Source organism: Pipistrellus kuhlii, unplaced genomic scaffold (assembly GCF_014108245.1).
Source record: "Pipistrellus kuhlii isolate mPipKuh1 unplaced genomic scaffold, mPipKuh1.p scaffold_m20_p_5, whole genome shotgun sequence".
Taxonomy (NCBI): domain Eukaryota; kingdom Metazoa; phylum Chordata; class Mammalia; order Chiroptera; family Vespertilionidae; genus Pipistrellus; species Pipistrellus kuhlii.
The window spans coordinates 70,631,507-70,652,028 of record NW_023425551.1 but is presented as its reverse complement, the minus strand read 5'-3'; the positions used below and the strand labels follow the sequence as shown (position 1 = coordinate 70,652,028).

The following is a 20,522-nucleotide window of genomic DNA, read 5'->3' as shown; positions in this document are numbered from 1 at the left end:
TCTTTCCAAAGCTAATGAGGGTCTGAGCTGGGCTTCAGATTCAGGGATGAGGCCACAGTTGGGAGTGGATCAATTATTCGGTCTTAAGAAAGGAAGGAAATTCTGATGCATGTAATCACATAGATATATTTTTAGGACATTATGCTAGGTGAAATAAGCCAGTTACCAAAAGACAAATACTGTGCAATTCCACTTATAGGAAGTGCTTAGAATAGTCAAAATTATAGACAGGAAGTAGAATAGTGGTTGCCAGGCGCTAAGGGAAGGGGACAATGGGGAGCTGCCATGTATAATATAATAATTATAAGGTATAGATCTTCAGTTTTGCAAGATGAAAAAGTTCTTCAGATTGGTTGCATGTCCATGTGAGTATATGTAACAGTACTGAACTACACACTTAACAATTGTCAAAATGGTGAATTTTATTTCAAAAGCTATAATTGTTTTTTTTTAAAGCTCATCACTACGCATTTACCATGATAGAAGGCCAGCCGTGGAAGCTGGGTGGCAGCTTAGAGCAATGTAAGCTGATAAGAAGGGCTCAAGTGTACCTCTCCTATGGGGGTCTTTGGTCTTTGGGCTGTATGAAATATTATATCTTGATTGCAGATCTAGTGGAAAATGGGATGGAGGGGCTTTTGAAAGGAGGGGACCTTCCAGAAAAATCAAGTTCAAATTCTACTAGCAGCTCTTGGAGATCAGAGGCTTATGCCCTGACAGCCTGTGCCACCAGGCAGATGGAGAGGCTTTCTTAGGGCCTCTGCAATGAGGGTCAACCTGGCACACCGGGAGGGCACTAGGACCCTGGAGCAGAGGAAAAGCTAATCCCATGACTGTGATCCCCTCACCCTTTGGCTCTCCATGTGCCTGGGGTAACTAGAGCTCTGCACTGACCCTGTGAATCCACAGGAAATGTAAGCATCTCCCTCTGCACCATATATGTGCACACTGCTGCACAAAATCATCAGGGTCACACTCTGCACACAAAGTATACCGCCCAAGTAATGAAAGACATAAAAACAAAACAAAACAAAACAAAAAAAGCAGACAAAAAAAACCTAGGTGAAATGATGAAAACAGAAAAGATGAAGTACATAAAGTCATAAAACAAAATCCTCAAAGTAGGACCAAGCATTTTAAATATGACATTAACGTGAATAAATTATATACCACAATCAAAATCAGGTTTACTCAGATTTGATTTAAATGGGAGGAAAAAAAGCCTCAAACATGTTGTTTATAAAAGAACTAGTAAAGCAAAGTGATATATTAAAAGTTAAACAAAAAACAAAGGACAAAGATCAGGTGAACATAATACAAAGACAGGATGAATAACGAATTAAAAGCATGGCAAAAAGAGACATCTCCAATGCTAAAATCAACCAATAAAGCCATAACAATGCTGACAGACTAAATAGAGTAGCACTAAAATAGCTTCTTTAAAAATCAACATGAAAAAAACACACTTTATAGTAGGAGAAATAATAATAGCAAACAGTGCTACAGTATTTAATATGTATCAGGCACTATTCTAAGGCAACTTATAAATATTAATTAATTTAATTCTCCAAGCAGTCATAGGAAATTAGTGCCACCATTATCATTGTTTTGTTGGGGAAGAAGCTGAAACACAGAGAGAATTACATTAATCTCCCAAGATTCATAGCCCCTAACTTACTCTAACTCTGGTACCTGGAGTAAGCTAAGGAAGAAATAACCCAATAATGTCCAAAAGAAAAAAATAATAATAAGACAGCACTTATTAAGTTAAGAAAAACTCCCATTAACTTCCTAAAGACAAAACTACCTGGATAATTTGTCACACAAAAAGCTTGATGATATCTCTGCCCCCTCAGCTATGCCAGTCTGTGATGATCACACACAATGAACATCTTTTGAAATGTCTGATGATCAAGTTAAAATGAATCCTTTGAGAACACCCATTCTTTTCAATCCTCAAAATCTGCCTTACAGTCACCGTTGTCATTTTCATAGCATCTCCATTAGCATTGGAGATGTCTCTTTTTGTACAGCTTCAGGCCTAGTGGTGGCAGTTTTGTTAAAAAGCGAAGACTGGGGGATTTCAGAGCAAGTTGTCACCCATGAGTAGATACACTACTGTCCATTTAGGTTTACCTCTCCTACCCCCATTTTCTCAAAGATCTTAAAAAAAATTTTAAAGACATTTCCATCTGTGATATTCCCAGGATATCAGAAAAATGTGACAAGGAAAAATATAGCAGACATGGATTTACTCACCAAAGGATGAACAGTAGGTTCTATATTCCAAGTCGCTGTGACTTGGAAAGAATAAATCACAAGGATCACGAAGCACAGTGTGGTTCTCCTTGGATGTTTCATTTCTTCAAGTTTGAGTTGCTTTGCCTGAAAATGGAAATGTGGTGATTTAAAGATAGAGCAAGGTATTTATAAAACATGGAGAGAACTTAAAAACCTCTATCTCAAAGGTCACACTACATAAGGACATTTTCAGCAGAGAAAGGAGGTGTGTTGAGGTATCTACACTTGAGAACAGCCTCTGCTCCAGACCCTTGGGCGAGGAAATGTGAGACAAGATGAGGGTTGGGGAGGATGGGCGATGGTACCTGTAAATAGGACAAAGGTGACGGACTTTGGGGTAAGTTTTCTTTATACATTGTGAAAGAGGGAGATAAGGAACAACAAAAGAGAAAGGAAAACGAGGGAAAATAAGAAAAAGGAAAAGACTATATAGTATGAAATAATTTTAATCTTGGAATTCAGTACACATAATATATGAACAAAAGGATTAGAGATTAATATTTAACCTTTGCTATATGCAACACTAATATTTTCAATTCTAGTCTCTCCTTATTTTTTATTTTAATTTAATTTTTTATTAAATTGACTTCATGACCCATAGTGTGGAAAATCTTAGACTTAAACCATAAAATTAAAGTTGTATTTTATAGTCCTATAGTATGTAGTGTAGAATATTAACATTATAATATGCCCAATCCTGTGTATTGATTTTTGTTGCCCTTTGCAAATTTTCTATTACTTTCATTTTATTATTTGTTCTCTTCCTTATAATTTTATTTTATTATCATTTTTAAATTTATCTTTATTGTTAAAAGTAGTGACTGCCCCTTCCATCTCACTCCTGCCCCCTCCCAGACCTTCCCCAAACTATTGTCCATGGCCTATGCCTATGTATTGATTTTTGATAACTATCTTTTTATAATGATGGTAATGAAAACAAAGTTTTTAGGTGACCAGATTACTTACTATGGCAATTAAAAAGTAGACTATCAGATGAAAGAATCCCAAACCTCATGGATCTGAGGACCAGGAGAAAGCACCTTGTGGAAACTTTTCCTATGCCCATGTGTTCTGAAAAGAGCACAAGACTAAGAAATGGGTAGGGATTAAAGTCCAGAATTACTATAAACTAGCTGTGTTTCCTCGAATAAGTTGGTTATCTGAGTCTCAGTTCCCGCATCTGCCATAGGGAGATAATTACCTCTGATGCTCTCACAGACTTTTCTGAGACTCAAAGGCAACTAAAAGCCATGAAGAGCTCCAGGGCCTCAATCTGCTGTGGTTTTCACCCTGACTGCTAGTGGAATCCAGAGGGCAACCATCAGGAAGGGCAGTCCTTGGCCCAGGCACTGCAGAGAGTGCCAGGCGGCCGTGGCCAAGATAACACAGAAATGACTGCTAACACTTACATGCCGGAGAGAATTCTGTTTCAATCACCAGCTGCCAGCTGTCTCCTTTTCCTTTCCCCCAGTCGAAAAGGGGGAAGTATAAGGCCTTGGTAAACTGACCCAATTGGCAAACATGACAATCAAATACATTTTTAAAATTCTGCAACTGGATGGTTTTTGGAAAATGCTTTGCAATTTGGGTTACAGGAACAGATATTTGAGATCAGATGCATCTGCTCATAGCAACTCATTGTCAGTTCTCTACCTGAGGTTTTTTTTTCCTCGTTGAAAGAATGTGGGTTTCTGTAGATATTGGGCAGGCTGGTTCAGTGTGGTGATAGCAACCATTACCAGGATGAATGGAGTATGTAGGCAGCAACTTAATGTTTTTCATGCCCCAACTTAGTGTTGGCTGGTTCCATACTAAGGCAGTTAATCAGGGGATGAGACTTAGTACATAAATGGTTAATGACCCTCCCTTGATTTGCAACTTTCATGGAGGGACTCAGGTATTAGAAGGACCCACGCTGACTCCATATCTTTCCACCATTCTCCAATGTTGGCCTTTCATTGAATTAGCAAGAATTATAATGTTCCTAAGTGGCTACATCTTGTCCTACTGAATAGGCCACCATCCACTACTGTCCACTGTCCCCATCTTCCTCAGCCTTCCCCAGGACAGCTCTTGACTAAATCAACATTCTTTACTCAAAGGAAGTATTTGGTGACAACAAAATCACAGGTCAATAGAAATAGAGAAGTAGGCAGAACCCACTGTGGGGAGGGGGTTCCCTGGATGCAGAAGAGTGATGACCGCTGTGTGCAGTCATCAGTCACTCTGCGCAGGTGAGGGGTTCGCCACCTGTAAGGAGAATGCCACTCCTTTGAGAGAGAGGTAATTTCAAAATATGTGACAACCAGTATGTCATGGGCATGACCAATAAGAACAGTGATACCGGCTGAAGATCAGGTCAGCTTTTGAGATTGCTATGACATGTGAGGGGAAACCTGAAGATGCACATGTCTTACCTAACCCTCCAGCTCAAAGCTATTCTTGTCTGTGAGAAAGGCAGTAGAAAATCTTTCACTTGGCTAATGGAGGCAAAAATCAAAATTTATCCAGTGAAAAGTAAAGAGCATTATCCCACATCCAAGGCGATGTGTCTTTTGTAGCGTTCCCTTAGTCATAAATCCCCTAGAGGTTCTTGTTTATTCCAAATTCCTGGAGGTAAGGACAGATGACCACTAAGAAATACGGAGATGAACAGCAAGAGAGAGAAAATGATCTGATATCACCCCCAATTTCTTTCTCTTTTAAAATGATAAATCCTGAACATTCTGTACTAAAACTCACCAACCTATGTGAGCCGGCTGTGTCTTAGAAAAAACTGGGAAATATGATCTAACCCTATGGTGATGACCAACTTCCTGGCCTCCTCTGACTCTATTTTCCTGTCCTTGGAGTTAGGGAGAGGGGAGTCAAGCACCCTGACATCAGATGCCAGGAATAGGTCATCAGGATTCTCAGCAGCCGGCATTGGGAGGATGAGAGTCTGGGTTCCTTGGAGCAGTCTCTAAGGACATTCTCCTGCAGGAGCTGCCATTGTGAAATGGGCCTGAAACACGCCAGGAAACAGCTATCCCAAATCTTTGAAACAGCCAGTACTTAAGATCAACTGCTCTTTTGGAAACACTTCATCAGCCTTGACCTACCCAGATTTGGAGTAGGAAGAGGAGTAAATGGGTTTGTCAAAGCCTGTTCACAAAATGATCACATCTGTAAGGTCATCATCAAATTGTGACTCCAAGCTATATCTAAATAGGGCAATAGTGGGATTCTCCCTGGTAATGATTTATTTCCTAAGCTCTACACAGCTCTGCCTTTTGGGCTCTCCTGCAATCCTTGGCCCCTCTCCCTGGGGAGTCCAATCTAGTTACTTTCCTCTTGGGAACTAGGTAGGTAAGAGGTGAAAGAGAGCCCATGTTTGATCAGCCTCTGCCTGGTGCCTCCCTTTTCCTCCAGCCCAGGGCTCTGCTCCTAGCTCCAGGCCAGCACACGGACACTCCTAGATCTTTGCCAGGTACCACCACCCTAGAAGGAAGTTTCTTGGACTATTTGTGTAGCATCTGCTTCAGTGGTTTTTATCCCTGGCTGTGCATCAGAACCAATACTTAGGGCGTTTCTTCCTTTGTTTGTTTCAGTATCATCCCAGAGCAATTAAATCAGAATTTCTGGGGAATGGGAGCTGAGAGTTGGTGTCTCTTCCCATCATCATCCCCTGGTCCTTCCCATCACCAACCTATAGCTCTCCCTCTACTAAAGAAACTATGTAGAAACAGAATCTTCAGGGGGATGCATTTAAGAGGCAGTCAATTAGCAGTGGATGAATGGATGGATGAATGGGAGTACAAACTCAGAGGTGATCCACATAACAGTTTTGATGCAATCCAACAAACTATATGAGATATATAACAGAAGCCACCAGTGGCTCATGGGACTGGTAATTATCACCCTTTGGGCTGCTTTGTTCCCTTTGAAATGGAGATGGCTGCCTCTGCTTATGCTGCTCTCTGCCTGAAATCCTCTTTTGTGAGCTTGTCTTCTATATCTCAAATAGTGTTAAATGTGTTTGGCACTTCTGGACCAAAGAATACAGGCTACTTTTTATTGGCCCAAAATTATGCTATGCAGTCACAAATTCAAATGACTCCTGGTCCTTGCCCCTGAGAAGCTCTTAATCTTGGGAAGACATGAAAAATACGGTTAAAGAAATATAAACTAAAAGGAAGCAAGCTTGATTGAAAGACACATTTTTATTAAATGCCTACTATATATCAGGCACAGAGCTAAGTACAATAAATATGTCAACTCATTTATTTATCTCTCCCAATAACTCTGTGAGGTAGGCATTTTAATCCTAATCCAGAGATGAGAAAATATTAAAGACCCAGACAGGTTACAGAACCTACTTGGGCCACACAGCTAGGAGATAGCAGAGTCAGATGCACCCCCAAGTTGGCCTTTGGCCAAAATGATTTGTAATGTGCACGTGATAAACATGACAGGAATTGAGGATAGGGGGACCTTGGATGAGCTTTGGAGTGACCAGGGTCACTAACCAGATCCTGAAGGGTGGACAATACTTTAATGTCTAATGGAGAAAGAAAGAATTCCAGACAGAAAAGGAGCAGCAGAAGCAGAAACAGCTCTGTTTCAAAGGGAACAAAACAGCCCAAAGGGTGGTGCTTAGCAGACTTGTGAGCCACTTGGGCAAGTTCCCTTGAGTAGCTTGTGACATGGACTCAGTGTGGTCCTCAGGAGGACATTGTTCTCCTGAGCAGAGCAATTGCAGCTCTAACTTGGAAAGAGGATGAATTTGATGGTCTTGGGCTCAAGTTATTCCCTCTTTCCTGTACTGGAAAGAACAGCAGCTTTGACGCCAAACAGGCTTGTGTTCTGATTTCAGCTCCACCACTTAATAACTAGGGTCCAGGCATTTAACCCCACTGAGCTTCAGTTTCCTGGCTTGAATGATGAGAGTTTCCTGATGTGAATAACGAGGGTCACAGTACCCATTTTGCATAATTGTCATAAAAATTAGCGATCATGCCCAGGAAGCACAAAAGGGCTTGGTCATAGTTGAAATTTGATATGGGCTGAGTTGTGTCTCTCCAAAATTGATGTGTTGAAATCCTAGATCCCAATGCCCCAGAATGTGACCTTCTTTAGAGACAGGGTCTTTAAAGAGGTAATTAACTAAAATGAGGTCATTAGGGTGGACCCTAATCCAATATGACTAGTGACCTTATAAGAGGAGATTAAGATACAGATAAACACAGAAGGACCATGTGAAAACACCAGAGGAAGATGGCCATCTATGAGCCAAGGAAAGAGGCCTCTGAAGAAATCAATCCTGCCAACACCTTGATTTTAGAATTCTAAGATCCAGAATGGTGTGAAAATTAATTTCTCACAGTCTAGCATACTCATAGAATTTTTTTAAATTACCTCTTTTAATTTTTAAAAATGCTAAACAGGGGACTAGGGAGATGTTTGGTGAGTTTTGGAGTGACCACAGTCACTTACTCTGGTCTGTTGCTTAACATTTATTGTTTATTCTGGATATGTTTTATGAAAATTGAAAAATGTATTCTTGGTATGTCTGGTCAGAGCATAAAAACCATCAGAATTGGAAGACAAATTAGAATTCATCTCTAGTTCAAGCTTCCCAACCCCCTGACACATACTTTAGTTTTTGAGATGAGAAAACTAAGGCCTAGCAAGATCGTTGTGTCTCAAATGCAACTGGGGGTTGAATCAGTCAGGACTCAAGAGATCAATCAAGGATTTTAAAAATTCTAGACAATACTATTATTATGGAGTCAGGCAAGCTATTTATAATAGGATTGTGGATAGTAATTGTTATTGATGATAATGATCCCTATCATTTACTGGGAGCTCACTATGCTCCAGGCATGGTGCTCAGCTCTCTCCAAGGCTTATATCATTTAACCCTGTCAGTGATCCCATGGCACCACTAAATCATCACTACTATTCAGATATGGAAATGGAAGGTTGGAAGGAAGAATAACTCTACAAGGCCACATAGCTGAGATGTGTAGTGGCAAAATTAAAAAGCAAGCAGTCTATACTTCTGGGGACAGGTACCATTTGGGCTATGAGATCTTCCTGGTGGTGTAGCAATAAGAATAAATGGAAAACTTTCTCTAAATGGACACTAGACCAGGCAACTGGAAACATGAGTTCTAGCCCCATTTTGCCACTAACTTACTGTGTGACTTAGGGCAAGTCACTTTACCTCTCTGTTTTGTTACCTGCAAATTCAGGGAGTTGACTGCACTCAGTGATTTCAAAATTGGGATGTAAGAGTTGGCCTCTGAAGGCCCTATTACTGTTCAAAGAGTCCAAAATTATAATTTTTCAAAACTAGTGTAACCTCACTTAGGCTTCTGAACTTAGCTAATCATAACTGTTATTTTTATCCAACCACCTTTGACAACCTACCTCTGACTACAAGGTCCAGGCCCTCACTGCCTGTCATGCACACCATTGCAATGGCTTCCATTCCTTTCCTCTCTGCCCTATTGTCTACAAGAGCACAAGGTTGATTTTCCAGATCTCCTTTTACCTTCTATTTATCTCCCCATTGCCTTCAGAATAAAGACAATCACTTTCACTCATATCAAGGCCCCCCATGGCCTGAATTTTATTTTTCATAGCTGGTATGTTTAAAAAGCATCTGTCATATTTTAATTACTGAAGCAGGTTGTTTTTCCATAATATAAAATAATGCAAGAAATGTTCAAGTGTTCATGCAAAGTAAAATTACAAAAACTAATACTCGAGAATTAATTTGGGTCACAGTGGGGGCTAGTAATTATTATTGTCAAAGTATTTCTCAGTGTTTGGCAAAAACAAAATAATTTACATGATTTGTTAATCTCCACCTTTCCCTGCTCCATAGCCCCAGAATAATCACTGCATACTCAAATTCTATCCACTCTTTAATGTCCAGGCAATAAATCCCATCATCTGCTCAGCTATAAACAGTACCCACTTCCTCTAAGCACCCACTTTATCTAGGCTTTCACCCTTCCTCCTCACATTATATTTATTGTTGTAAAGTATTATATGAAGCAAGTCTATGTATCCGCTCACCCAAGTATTCACTGGACAAACATTTATAAAATCCTACTAAGTGCCAAGTTGCTTTGCTAAGTTCATGGGGAACAGCAGAAAACAAGAGAATGGTCCCTGTCCCCATGAAACTTAGTCTAATTAAGTAGATGAGCTTTATTAAAGACCAGAGAGCCACACTATAAATTACTCAGTTTATTGTGTAATTATGATTGTGAAAGTGCTACCAAAAAAGATAATCATAATACTAACATTTGCTTAACATTCACTATGTACCAGACACTCATCAGAGCACTGACTGTGTGAAATTATAAAAAATATATATACATCTTTTATTGATTTCAGAGAGGAAGGGAGAAGGAGAGAGAGATAAAAACATCAATGATGAGAATCATTGATCAGCTACCTCCTACTCGACATCACTGAGGACTGAGCCCACAATCCGGGCATGTGCCCTAGACCAGAATTGAACGTGGGAACCTTTAGTCCATAGGCTGATGCTCTATCAACTGAGCCAAACTAGCTAGGGCAACATTTTTAATTCTCACAACAATTCCTAGAAGTGATTGTAGGATAATATCTAATTTATAATATTATGTCAAATTAACTGAGCCACAGAGTGGTTAACTTCCCTAAATTGCACAGCTGGTAAGGGGCAAAGCCAGAATTTGAACCTTGGAATTTTAACTCTAGAAGCCATCATTTTAACCGCTGTGCTCAACTGTCTAACAATCCTATTAAGAGAAGAATATGACACAGCCTTGGGAACTTGTGGAAGTATTCCAGAGGAAGTATTTAATTGAGCTGAAATCAGAAACAGTGTTGGGAGCCATCAGAGTTGAGACAAGCAACTCAGTCTTAAGAAAATAGAATTAAGTTCCTTCTAGTAGAAGTTATGCGGTGCCCTGAGGGTTTGGCCAGAAGATAAGATTAACCTGCTGCTTAGCATCTTTGCAACTTCCCCTTCCTGATCCTTTCCCCCCCCCCCCCCCTAGATAGCCCAGCCTTGGAATGTCACACCTTGGAATGTTATACCGCCCTGGCAATTAGCCAATCCTGTGTTGCCAGATACCTTACCACCGTGCCACTCAGTGCCTAAACCAATTATACACTGCCAAAGACCCCTTTGCATAGGCAACCCTGCCCCCCTTTGTTTCTGCTGTATAAATACAGCCATTTCAAAGAATAAAGTTGAGGCTTGATCAGAACCTTGTCTTGCCTCCATTCTTCCGCGTTCCTTGTTTGTTTCATTCTCTTAGGTGGTTCCTGCGTACCCCGTTGTTGCCCCGAGGGTTGGGACAAAACAGGAGTTGGAGTGAGCTAAAAACAAAACGAGTGGTTGGAGGGAGAAGAGGGAGAAGATTCCAGGCAGAAAGATCATGTGCAAAGGACCTGCAGTGGGAAAACACATGGCACAATCAAGTTGCTGTAAGCAGGTCAGAGTGGGTAGGATTTCAAAAGGAAGCAGAGCTGGATATGAGATCAGACTGGTGAGGTGAGCAGAAGTGAGGCAGACAAGCCTTGTACTTGTAATCACAGGAGTGGGTAAGATTGATTAGGAAGACATAGAGAGAACAGTGAAGAAGACCTACAGCCAAGGCCCACAGAATTTCAACCATCAAAGGTCTGTTCAAGGAAGATGATTGAGTCCGGATGTTTGGGAATGAGAGCCCAGAGAGGCTGGAGGGAAACAAGGCTAGAAGAAAGGCTGGAACCAGGGAAGGGCAAGTTTTCAAGGAGCAGAGTGTGGTAGACTATGTCCGACAGTGCTGAGAGGTCTGCTAAGGGGAGGACTGAGACTTTCCATTGGATTTGGAAAGATACTATGTTTAGTAAGAGGGATCTTATTAGGGTGAGAGGGAAGGACATTATATTGGGGAAAGTTGCAGAGTGTAGGAGGTGAGAATTTGAAGGTGATGAGCACATAAAACTCAAGAAATCTGGTGGCAAGGTGGAAGAGAGAAAGAGTGAGGCTCATCCCAGGTATAAGCTGCTTAACCTTGATGCCACACATTATACGCATGGCTTTCCTTTTAGAGAAGAACTAACTGCATTGCATGCTAGGACAATATCAAAAGGAGCTGTGCTTCTTACTAAACGTTGGCCTGTGGCTGGCTATCTAGACAAGTTATTATATTCTTTGAAACAAGCCAAAGGCATATTTCCCTATGTTCAAAGGTATAAATGTATACTCGTGGTTATGTTTTAAACAGGTATTTCTGAATCAAAATAGAGATTAATGGAGAAATTGCAAATAGATATGCATATATACCATTCTACTACTAGAGGATAATTTAAAGCAGAGTTTCTCTCAATGATGGATGGTAATACCAAATTTCAAGAGGATTTTCATTGCAAAATTTAGGGTGATTATTATTCTTTGTTCATCTCCATGAGGCACAGGGTTGCAATAAGGACAGAGTGTCATCAATAGCCACCCTTCTGAATTGTAGATGTAAAGATGAAAAATGCTCAAGTATAGCTTTAAGAGCCTGCCTTCATAGCTCTGTATTTTCAACCGCAGAGGTAATAGACTTATCTTTGCGGACCTTATTGAATTAGATGATTCATCCCTCACACATGCAGAACTATAAGCTAAACATTTATTTAACACAAACCCGAAACACAATACCAATTAAAGACCTTCCTTGAAATGTTTTTTCTATTTCATTTTCCTTTGCCTTGAAATAAGGTCCTGCAGCAGCATTGTGTTGGGTGGCTCAGTGCTATCAGATTACAGAGGGACATTTGTTTGTACACAATGGGGTCAAGTTTTCCAAAACACACCACACATGTGTGCAGCCTTGATAACCTTTTATCCTTCTGTCCTTGTTGTAAGTCTCTGGAAGATTTTAACCTTTAAGCAGAGATTGCCATCTTTATGAAAACACTGAGTTCCTTACTGTGATCTTATCTCATGTGTCTTGCTACTTTCGTTTACCATGGAGGGGTCCCCCTCAGCCCCGGTCAAACAATGCTGGGGTGCCTTCCAGTTGCCGCGGTGGGGAGCCTATGGCTGGCTGCAGTGCTGCAAAGAGCATCAGAGGGCTTGGGTGTGAGGCCAAGCCCTACAGTTTGATGGTTCTTCATTAGATGAGATTCAAAATAACTCTGGAGTATTTTCACAATAATCATAATGGACCAATCAGAGCTGTCTTTGTGCAGGAGCAGAGGCCTGGGGCTAGACAGTGGAGAGGTCTGTGGGAAGTTCCTCGGTGTGTGGAGGGAATCCTCCAGGCTCAGGGCAGGAGTTACTGCATGGTTTAAAATATCCCAATTGTTTAATAATTAGTAGGGCCATCTTAGCTCTCTGTTTCTTCCTTTCACAGCCCTCGTCCACTCCACGCCTCGAGACCAGGAGTTGGTATCCCTTGACCACTGACTTAATGTCTCTGAAATTTTCATTTTGCTCTTAGGGATTTTGTTTGACTTTAAGATTGATGTGTGTGCACTACTCAAAATGAAAGAAGTACTCTGATTTACCAATGGCTGACTTCTTCCCAGTTTCCTGGCTCACAACCTCCACAGGTGTCCTTAGACACAAGAATTGAGGGCACGAGTGGGGGCACTAAGTCAACCAGTCACTAAGTCCTGTTCATGACTCACTGCTGATGTTTGCTTTTCCTTGGCCACAACACTGGTTTGGTCATTGTCATCTCACACCTGGATGACTGCAGGAATCTCCTCAATGGGCCCCCTCCCTCCTTTCTTCTCTGCCCTATAACCGATCATAGCACAAGCTGATTAATTTGTGCACAGCACTATTTTTCATAGATTGCTACTATACTACATTACATCTCAAATGCCCAGAGAATATTTGAGCCAATTCACCTGGCAAACATGATCACCACAACCTCATGTAAACCCAGATGGGCCACATCTTCCTCCATAGCACTTGGATACAGGGCAGGCTGACTTGCTTACAAGCTTATAGTGTACCTTCCTTTGTAAAATATGCCATACATATTAATAATAACTACTGTTTGAGTGGATTGCTATCTCTCAGCTTCTTCTATACTACTCTTTCCTTTTTGAGTCTTACCTTACATCGTAACAATGATTACTATCATTTATCAAGTCCAAGCATTAGGCTCAGCACAGTGGACACACTAAGCTCATTTAATTCTTCCAACCCTTTATTGTTAGAGCTACATTATCCCCACTTTACAGGTGAAGACACTGGGTTTGGGTAAATGAAAGAACATATGCAGGTCTCACAGTAGGTAGTTGAGTCTGCTGCCAAAGTCTGAACTCCTCACCTCTAGAGCATGCTGCCTCTTTTCTTTCCCAGCGATACATCTTTCTTCAGAATATACTGCGTTTCCCTCCTCAGATACTCCTCTGCCCCTGCCTCGCAGGTCTTTCTACAGAACTGTTGTGGATTTCCAGCACAGCATGGTAATGAGTGCATGGACTGAAGTCAGACTGTCTGAGCTAGATCCCTGATTCTTTTACTTGCTAGCTGTGTGTGTCTCGGGCACTTTACTTAGAATTGTGTCCCTTCCTCTAAAAAAAACAGGGATTAGAATAGCAGCTGAGGTATAAGATGATTGGAACAACTAAATGAGTTAATCTTTATAGAGCACTGAGCACTGAGCACACTCAGTAATTATTGCCTGTTACAAAATTTTCCAATGCCTGAGCCTTTCCTCCCATTAAGAGTATAAGCTTAAAGGAAAGGATTGTTTGTCTTTTTAATTTGATAGCAAGTCTCTCCTATGGAGATTCCTGCACTATTCTGTGATTTAAAATTTTTTACTGTTGTATTACCTTTAAGAAATAGGCAATGTTCTAATTATTTTAACCATCACAACCAGAGTCATACAATGTGGGCTGAAATGCTGAGCTGGTAACAAACTCGTGAATTCACAATGTACCCATGGCCAACACATGCTTTTCACCCAACAAGCCTTTCTTGCAGAATCTATGCCCAAACTCACAGGCATGGGGGGTTAGGAGGACTCAGAGAAGCGGAGAGGGACCTCCCAGTGCCTTTGTAGAGGAGGCAACAATTACACTAATGAACTTAAATTATATCAAGAAATGTCGGGGTGGAGAGGTTCTAGGGCCACATTTTATGACTCAAAAGCAGCCCTGATTTATTGTCTATCCATATTTAGGTCAATAGAGAAAGTGGCAGATCAGCAAAGCATAATTAGTATTTCTTTCCCCTTTTTTTTCTTGGAATCAGGACAAAACGTGTTAAAGCAACACTGCGTAAAATCTATAACCTCCCACGGTCACTTGGCCCTGGGAGAGCACATCCTGTTTACCTAGAACATTTCATCTGATTTTGTAAAATCTGCAAGTCACAGGAGCCACAGTATCTGCAGTGAAGTCCGGGGGGGGGGGGGGGGGTTGTTTCAATCTAAACGCGAAAGGCGGGGCGCTGGCTGGGAGCTGGGAAACTCTCATAGGCAGCTGTGAACTCCTCACTCTCAGCAGCAGAACCCTCTACATCAGTGGTTCTTAACTTTTCAAATGCCACGACCCTTTAATACAGTTCCTCATGTTGTGGTGACCCCAACCACAGATTGAGAACCACTGCTGTAGAGCCTAAGACCATCTGAAAACACAGATATTTACATTATGATTCATAACAGTAGCAAAATTACAGTTATGAGGTAGCAATGAAAATAATTTTATGATTGGGGGTCACCACAACATGGGGAACTCTATTAAAGGGCCTCGGCATTAGAAAGGTTGAGAGCCACTGCTCTCCATGATGCTCTCAGTGGTGGGCACTTCTGGCCCAACTTGCAGGCACAGGAATGGGGATTGTTTTTGCTGCCCAGGTTAGCCATTTTCTCTCCCACAGTTAGGACTCAGGGATTCTCAACCCTAGCTGCGTAAATGAATCACTTCAGAGAGCAAAATACATAATAATTCCATTTCCATGCCCATGCCCTCTCCCCAGAGATTCTGATTCAGTTGCTCCTGGGAGGTGTTGGGTCATTGTTCTTTTTGGCGGGTGAGGTGGGGTGGGGGTTAGGTTTCTGCAGAGATACGACTAGATAGCAGGTGTTAACATTGGCTCAAGCCTGGACCACACAATAGCTTGATCTAGTTACAGTTCCCAGCAAAACTGGAGTCCGTGTTGCTACAAAGCTGCCAGAATTCTATCACTTTAATTCTCTGTCCTACCTGATTTTTATTCTCCTATCGCTGACCAAAGCCAAACAGCTGGGTTTCTTTTCATCTTAGGGCCCCAAAAAGATTCCTTGTATGTTCCCGGGCAAACAGCCTCTGATCATCTCTTTTTTTAGTCCATAAAATGGGAACAAGATACCTGCTGCACCTGTGACATGGTGAGAGAAGGGGAAGTCTTGGTCTGGGGTGGATCTATCCAGTAAGGAGGAGTGATCAATCCTATTAGCCAGGGATGGGGAGAAGCATCAAGGCAGGATGGTCAAGAAGGCAGCACCAATTGTCCCAAATCAGCAAGGACAATGACTCTCGAGTTTGGAGTGGAGAAACATTGATAAAAACAAGAAAATACCAAATAGCAACTGTTAAGTATTTTGCGATTATTCTTGGATTTGACATTGCTTATTTGTACTTTCTTTCCATGAGCCACATGGGCTTGCTAACAGTGACTGTTTTTCTTATTCATGTGTCTCATAATATTGTAAGGGGGAAATAAGGGATCAATGGCCACCATTTTTTTAAACAGAAGGCTGAAAGAGATTAAAATAAACCCCTGTTAAACACAGTTATTATCCATGAAATGAAAAATTGAGTGTCTCCCACACTCACCTATATTCCCTGAGCCAACCATGTAATCTAGGGGTCATTCTGTTCTCCAGCTAATTTTCCTTTCTTTGCTTTTCTCCCCCTTTCATTGCCAGGACAAGGCTGCCTTTGATAGTCTTCAAGAAAAAAAACCTCAAGTTTGCAAATATAGAGTTTAATCCATGGGAAGTTGTTTTTAATATCATCAATTGCTAAAGCCAAAGCCGACAAAAAAATAGTAATGGTAAAAGTGACTAAAACTCTTTCAAACTTTTTTAAGTGTTAAAAGAGATGTTTACACTCCCCATGTATTATTTTATGTTTCCAGTGGGAAGATGTTTTTAAGTATCAATACATGGATTTGACAAAGAAAATTTACTGAACATTTGTGTGCCCTGGCTTGTTCTAAGAGTAAGGAAGGGAGAAAATAAGTCTTCTAACTAGTAAGATACATGGCAAACTATTGATAATCTAATTCGGGAGAAGGGAAGAAACAATGCATATTGGGGGTTGGAAATATTCTGTAACAGTACAAATATTCATGTAGTAGGTGTATAATTCAAAACAAATGACCAAAACTTTTATGTCAGAAAAAACTGAGCTGCAATAGTGGCGTGACCTGGCTTTCTACAGTATATAACAAGGTTCAAGCAACCACATGTCAGAGAACTTTTCCTCCCTGCTCGAATGCTCCAGGCAAGTCTGCCAGCTCTTAATCCCAGCACTCTGCCTGACTTCCTTCCCAGGCCTGCCTGCAAACCCCTGTCCCCTCAGTCAATGGGTGGGCGGTAGCACTTACTCTTAACATTTCAGAGATCACCCTTGTCCGGACTGAGCTGACAGAATGTCCATGCTCTGGCTACACACGGCTGCAGCTGCTGCCTTGGTCAGCACAACCACAACATGGCTGCCCAGCCATGGACACGCTCAGTACTGATTCATTAATGCCCTGGCCTTTATGGTATTTTCTAGAGCAGAGACAGGAAATTTAATTAACCAAAAAAGAGGTGATGGGGAAGAGAATTCCATTATAGAGAAAATCCTGAAAAGATCCCAGCTAATTGTCTGATACTCAGTCTCCCTAAGCCCAGTTTCAACTTAATTGACGGGCTGTACCATGCTCTTGACCACATATGCTTTATGCTCCCAACATACATGCCACAGCTATGCATGCCACATGTATATACATGCCACAGCTGTGCATACCAAACATACATGCCACAGCTGTACATATCCAATGTACATGCCACAGCTGCACATACCCAACATACACGCCACAAGCTGCACATATCCTACAAAAGAGAAAATTAGGCAAAGAGATTCATAGCTGGAAGATGCCTTAAGAGGAATGTCACTTAGGTCTTGCTGCAAAGGGAGACAGACCCCAGAAGGAGAAATGCCTGTTACCTGTCCAGCACCGAAGTCCCCAGACCCGCTCCTGCTGCACCAGACGCCTCAACGCTTCCCGGTTTCCACTAGGAGGCCATCTGCCCTTCGGCCGCCTCGAAGGCCTCACGGCTGAAGAAAGAGCCGAACAGGACTCATTGCGAGGCTCAGGCAGCTGCCTCCAAGCTCAGCGTCCCTCCTGCCGGTGCCTCCCTGCCCTGGGCTCCGAGCTTCACAGAGCCATTCCGCAGAGCCTGCTGCTGTTTCAAAAACAAGTAATTTCCTGGTCCCCTTCCCCGGATGGCGTGCGCGATTTCCCTCACGCCCATAGGAAGTCCTTCAGATCCTTCTTATCTGGAAACCTCACCGCCGAGTGGCCAGGCTTGTTTGGCCAATGCCCCCAGCTCTTGTTTTCCTTTCTCCAAAGAAAAAAAGTCAGAAAACTGAAACCAAAGCAAACCCAAATGGGTTGGAGCTAATGACGGGTGTAGGATGTCCTGGTTTAAACCTCGGAAAGATGTTCACTGTGATTTCAGAGGGGAAAAAAAATTAAAATTATCGATGATTTCCTTCCCCGGCAGTGCCTAAAAGTTAGAGAATGAGAAGACTTGAGGAAATTCAGTCCCCTCCCAGAGCTTCAGGGTCAGGAACTTCCAAAATACTGCAAGAAGGGACAGCTGGTTCTTCCAGATTTCCAGGGAAGCTCTACGAAAATTTGTGCCTCAAAGTTTAAACTCTGTGACACTTCAAATATCATTTTGATAACATGACTATACAAAGAGAAGAAGATCCACAGAAAAGGGCCAGTCGGCTGGCTGTAATCAGGTTGTTGGGTTTAAAGATGAGTTCTAATCAGTTTTTGATCTAGAAGTGACCTACCCATCCTGAATTTACACGTGAGGCAAATGAGGCCCAATGGGAAACAAGGGTTTGTCCAAGGTCTGATCAGGGAAATAGATTATCACCCACCCATCTTCAGCTTTAGCACTGGGAATGCTGCTCAGCTGCCTGCCCATGAGCCTTGGGCACAGATGGCTTGCTGAATGAGGCCTGGCCTGGAGCAGGGAATTTGCATTGCAAGGAAATGCTCCAGGTGAGCCTGATGTAGGTAATCCCAGACCGTAGGTAGAGAAACCAGTGTAGTGTCAAAGCAAGGACACCGGAGTCAGACTGCAGAGAGTCAAGCCATAGTCCCACCAACTTCTCCTCACTGAGACTCAGTTTTATTATGTATGCAAGTGGGTAATAATACTGCTGAGCACCAGCGAGAGCCTGAGACAGAGGAGGGGCTCAAGAACTGTCCATTACTATCTGGAGAGCTGGGATCTAGTCTTCTAAGCTCATACGTCTTCCCTGCTGTACACAGTCTGTCACCCCCTCGCCTTGCCTGTCTTCCCTCCTGGCTGTCAGCCACCACCAAAGGAACTCAGGCTTGAGACACAAGTTTATTTCGAGAAAAGGAGAATGAACCTTTGAAATATCATTCCTTTATTTCTTGGCACTGATTCTCAATTGTATTCTCCAGACTACTCCCTGCAGTCTCCTGGGAGGGAGACTATGGTGCCTGTCCACCCACAGCTGACCCTCTTCGCTGGGGAACTCACACATAACTAGTAGGTGAGCTCAGGGAGTGAATGGAGATTGGTCTAAGCAAGATGACCTCATTCTCCTTGGGGAGGTTGGATATTTGGCTGATCGTGGAATCACATTTACCTCTGCATTTATTGATAGTGGCATAATAAAGGTTCTTGTTATTATTCTGGCTCTAATTGCGTTTTCTGATTTTTGTAGCTAAAAGCCATTATAATAAAGTGGTGAATCACTATTAAAAAATAAATCTTTTGATTCCATATAAAATACTAACCTAGACCTAAGTAACATGGGGAAAATCAAAACGTATACAGAACCAAATGACTTAAATCATATTCTAAAATATTCCAACTCAACTTCTTATGCTAAATATGTGTGGCATTGACTTATTCTATAGAAATGGACTAAAATACTCCAGATTTTTTCTTATACTAAAAATCTTTAATATGAAATGTAAGTCCTGGAAAATCCCCTGGGTCTTAAAAACCCAGAATAGCCAGAGCTTAAAAGTAGCCCAAAACTCCACATCTGCCAAATAGTAGCTCCTAGAAAATTCAGATTATTGAATCTTTCTGGGCCTCAGTTTCCTTTTCTGTAAAATAATATTACCTACTTTGGGTTGTTGTCAAGATTAAATATCCATAAAAATGCTTAGAACAGGGTATGGCACATAGTGATCAAGTGTGTTAGCTACTGTTATTTTTGCAGGGAAGAAATTTCTGTTGTAATAATAGTAGCATATGGTTTGGGTATTGTCTTTGCCTTTGCTTTATGCTAGCTTTGCCTCAGGTGCAACGTGGATTGATCTGCCCTTTCCAGATGCTTCCGAAATATATCCTATTGTCTCTGTCGTGAGATTTGGCTCCTCTGAGAGTAAGCTGAGTGGCTTGGTATAAATGTAGATACCTGATGGCAGCTGTGTTGGGGAAGAATGAAGAAAACATAGGAGGACACTGGGCATGGACACGATGGGAAAGGACACAAAGAGAACTCAGCAGGCTGACAGGTTTGGGAAGTAAATGTCTGGGGGCAGAGTTCGCCTAGAGCTGGAGAAAGGGAGGCTGCAGACCTTGATATTTACAAAAAAAAAGGTACACAATGTGGGGGCAATTGACTTGGACATTTCTTGTCTTAGCAAACACCTGCTGTCAGAGCAAGCTGCAGGTAAGGGGGCTTCTTTTCCAACTTCTCTTTCACACACACACACACACACACACACACACACACACACACCCAGGCTTGCATTGGGTTGTCAGTAGCAGTTGGCTCTCTGACATGGAAAGGGGCGTCGTCCAAGTGGCTGTCCAGGCACTTCCCCTAGGAGCAATTCCTCTCTCACCCACAGTCCGTTTGTTGCTAGGAACACTCTGTGCTTGTCACACTCACTTTACAATGAAAACAAAGACAAATAAATGGAACCACCATATGGCCTCAGCTGCAACCCAGGATTAACTGCTGATGGGGAG

General features: G+C 41.9%; 1 protein-coding gene across 4 annotated transcripts in view; it reads right to left on the bottom strand.

Annotated features, from left to right (window-relative positions):
- ADGRF5 (adhesion G protein-coupled receptor F5) overlaps window positions 1–20,522 on the bottom strand; it is a 100,412-nt gene that overhangs the window by 53,164 nt on the left and 26,726 nt on the right. For 3 of the 4 annotated variants that reach the window (XM_036413555.2, XM_036413553.2, XM_036413556.2), the window contains one exon: window positions 2,260–2,385. In XM_036413555.2, the coding sequence (XP_036269448.1) occupies window positions 2,260–2,361 (102 nt within the window). In that variant the 5' untranslated portion in view covers window positions 2,362–2,385. Of the gene's footprint in view, window positions 1–2,259; window positions 2,386–17,487; window positions 17,801–20,522 lie in introns of those variants that run through there. The other variant, XM_036413554.2, reaches the window with a different exon arrangement.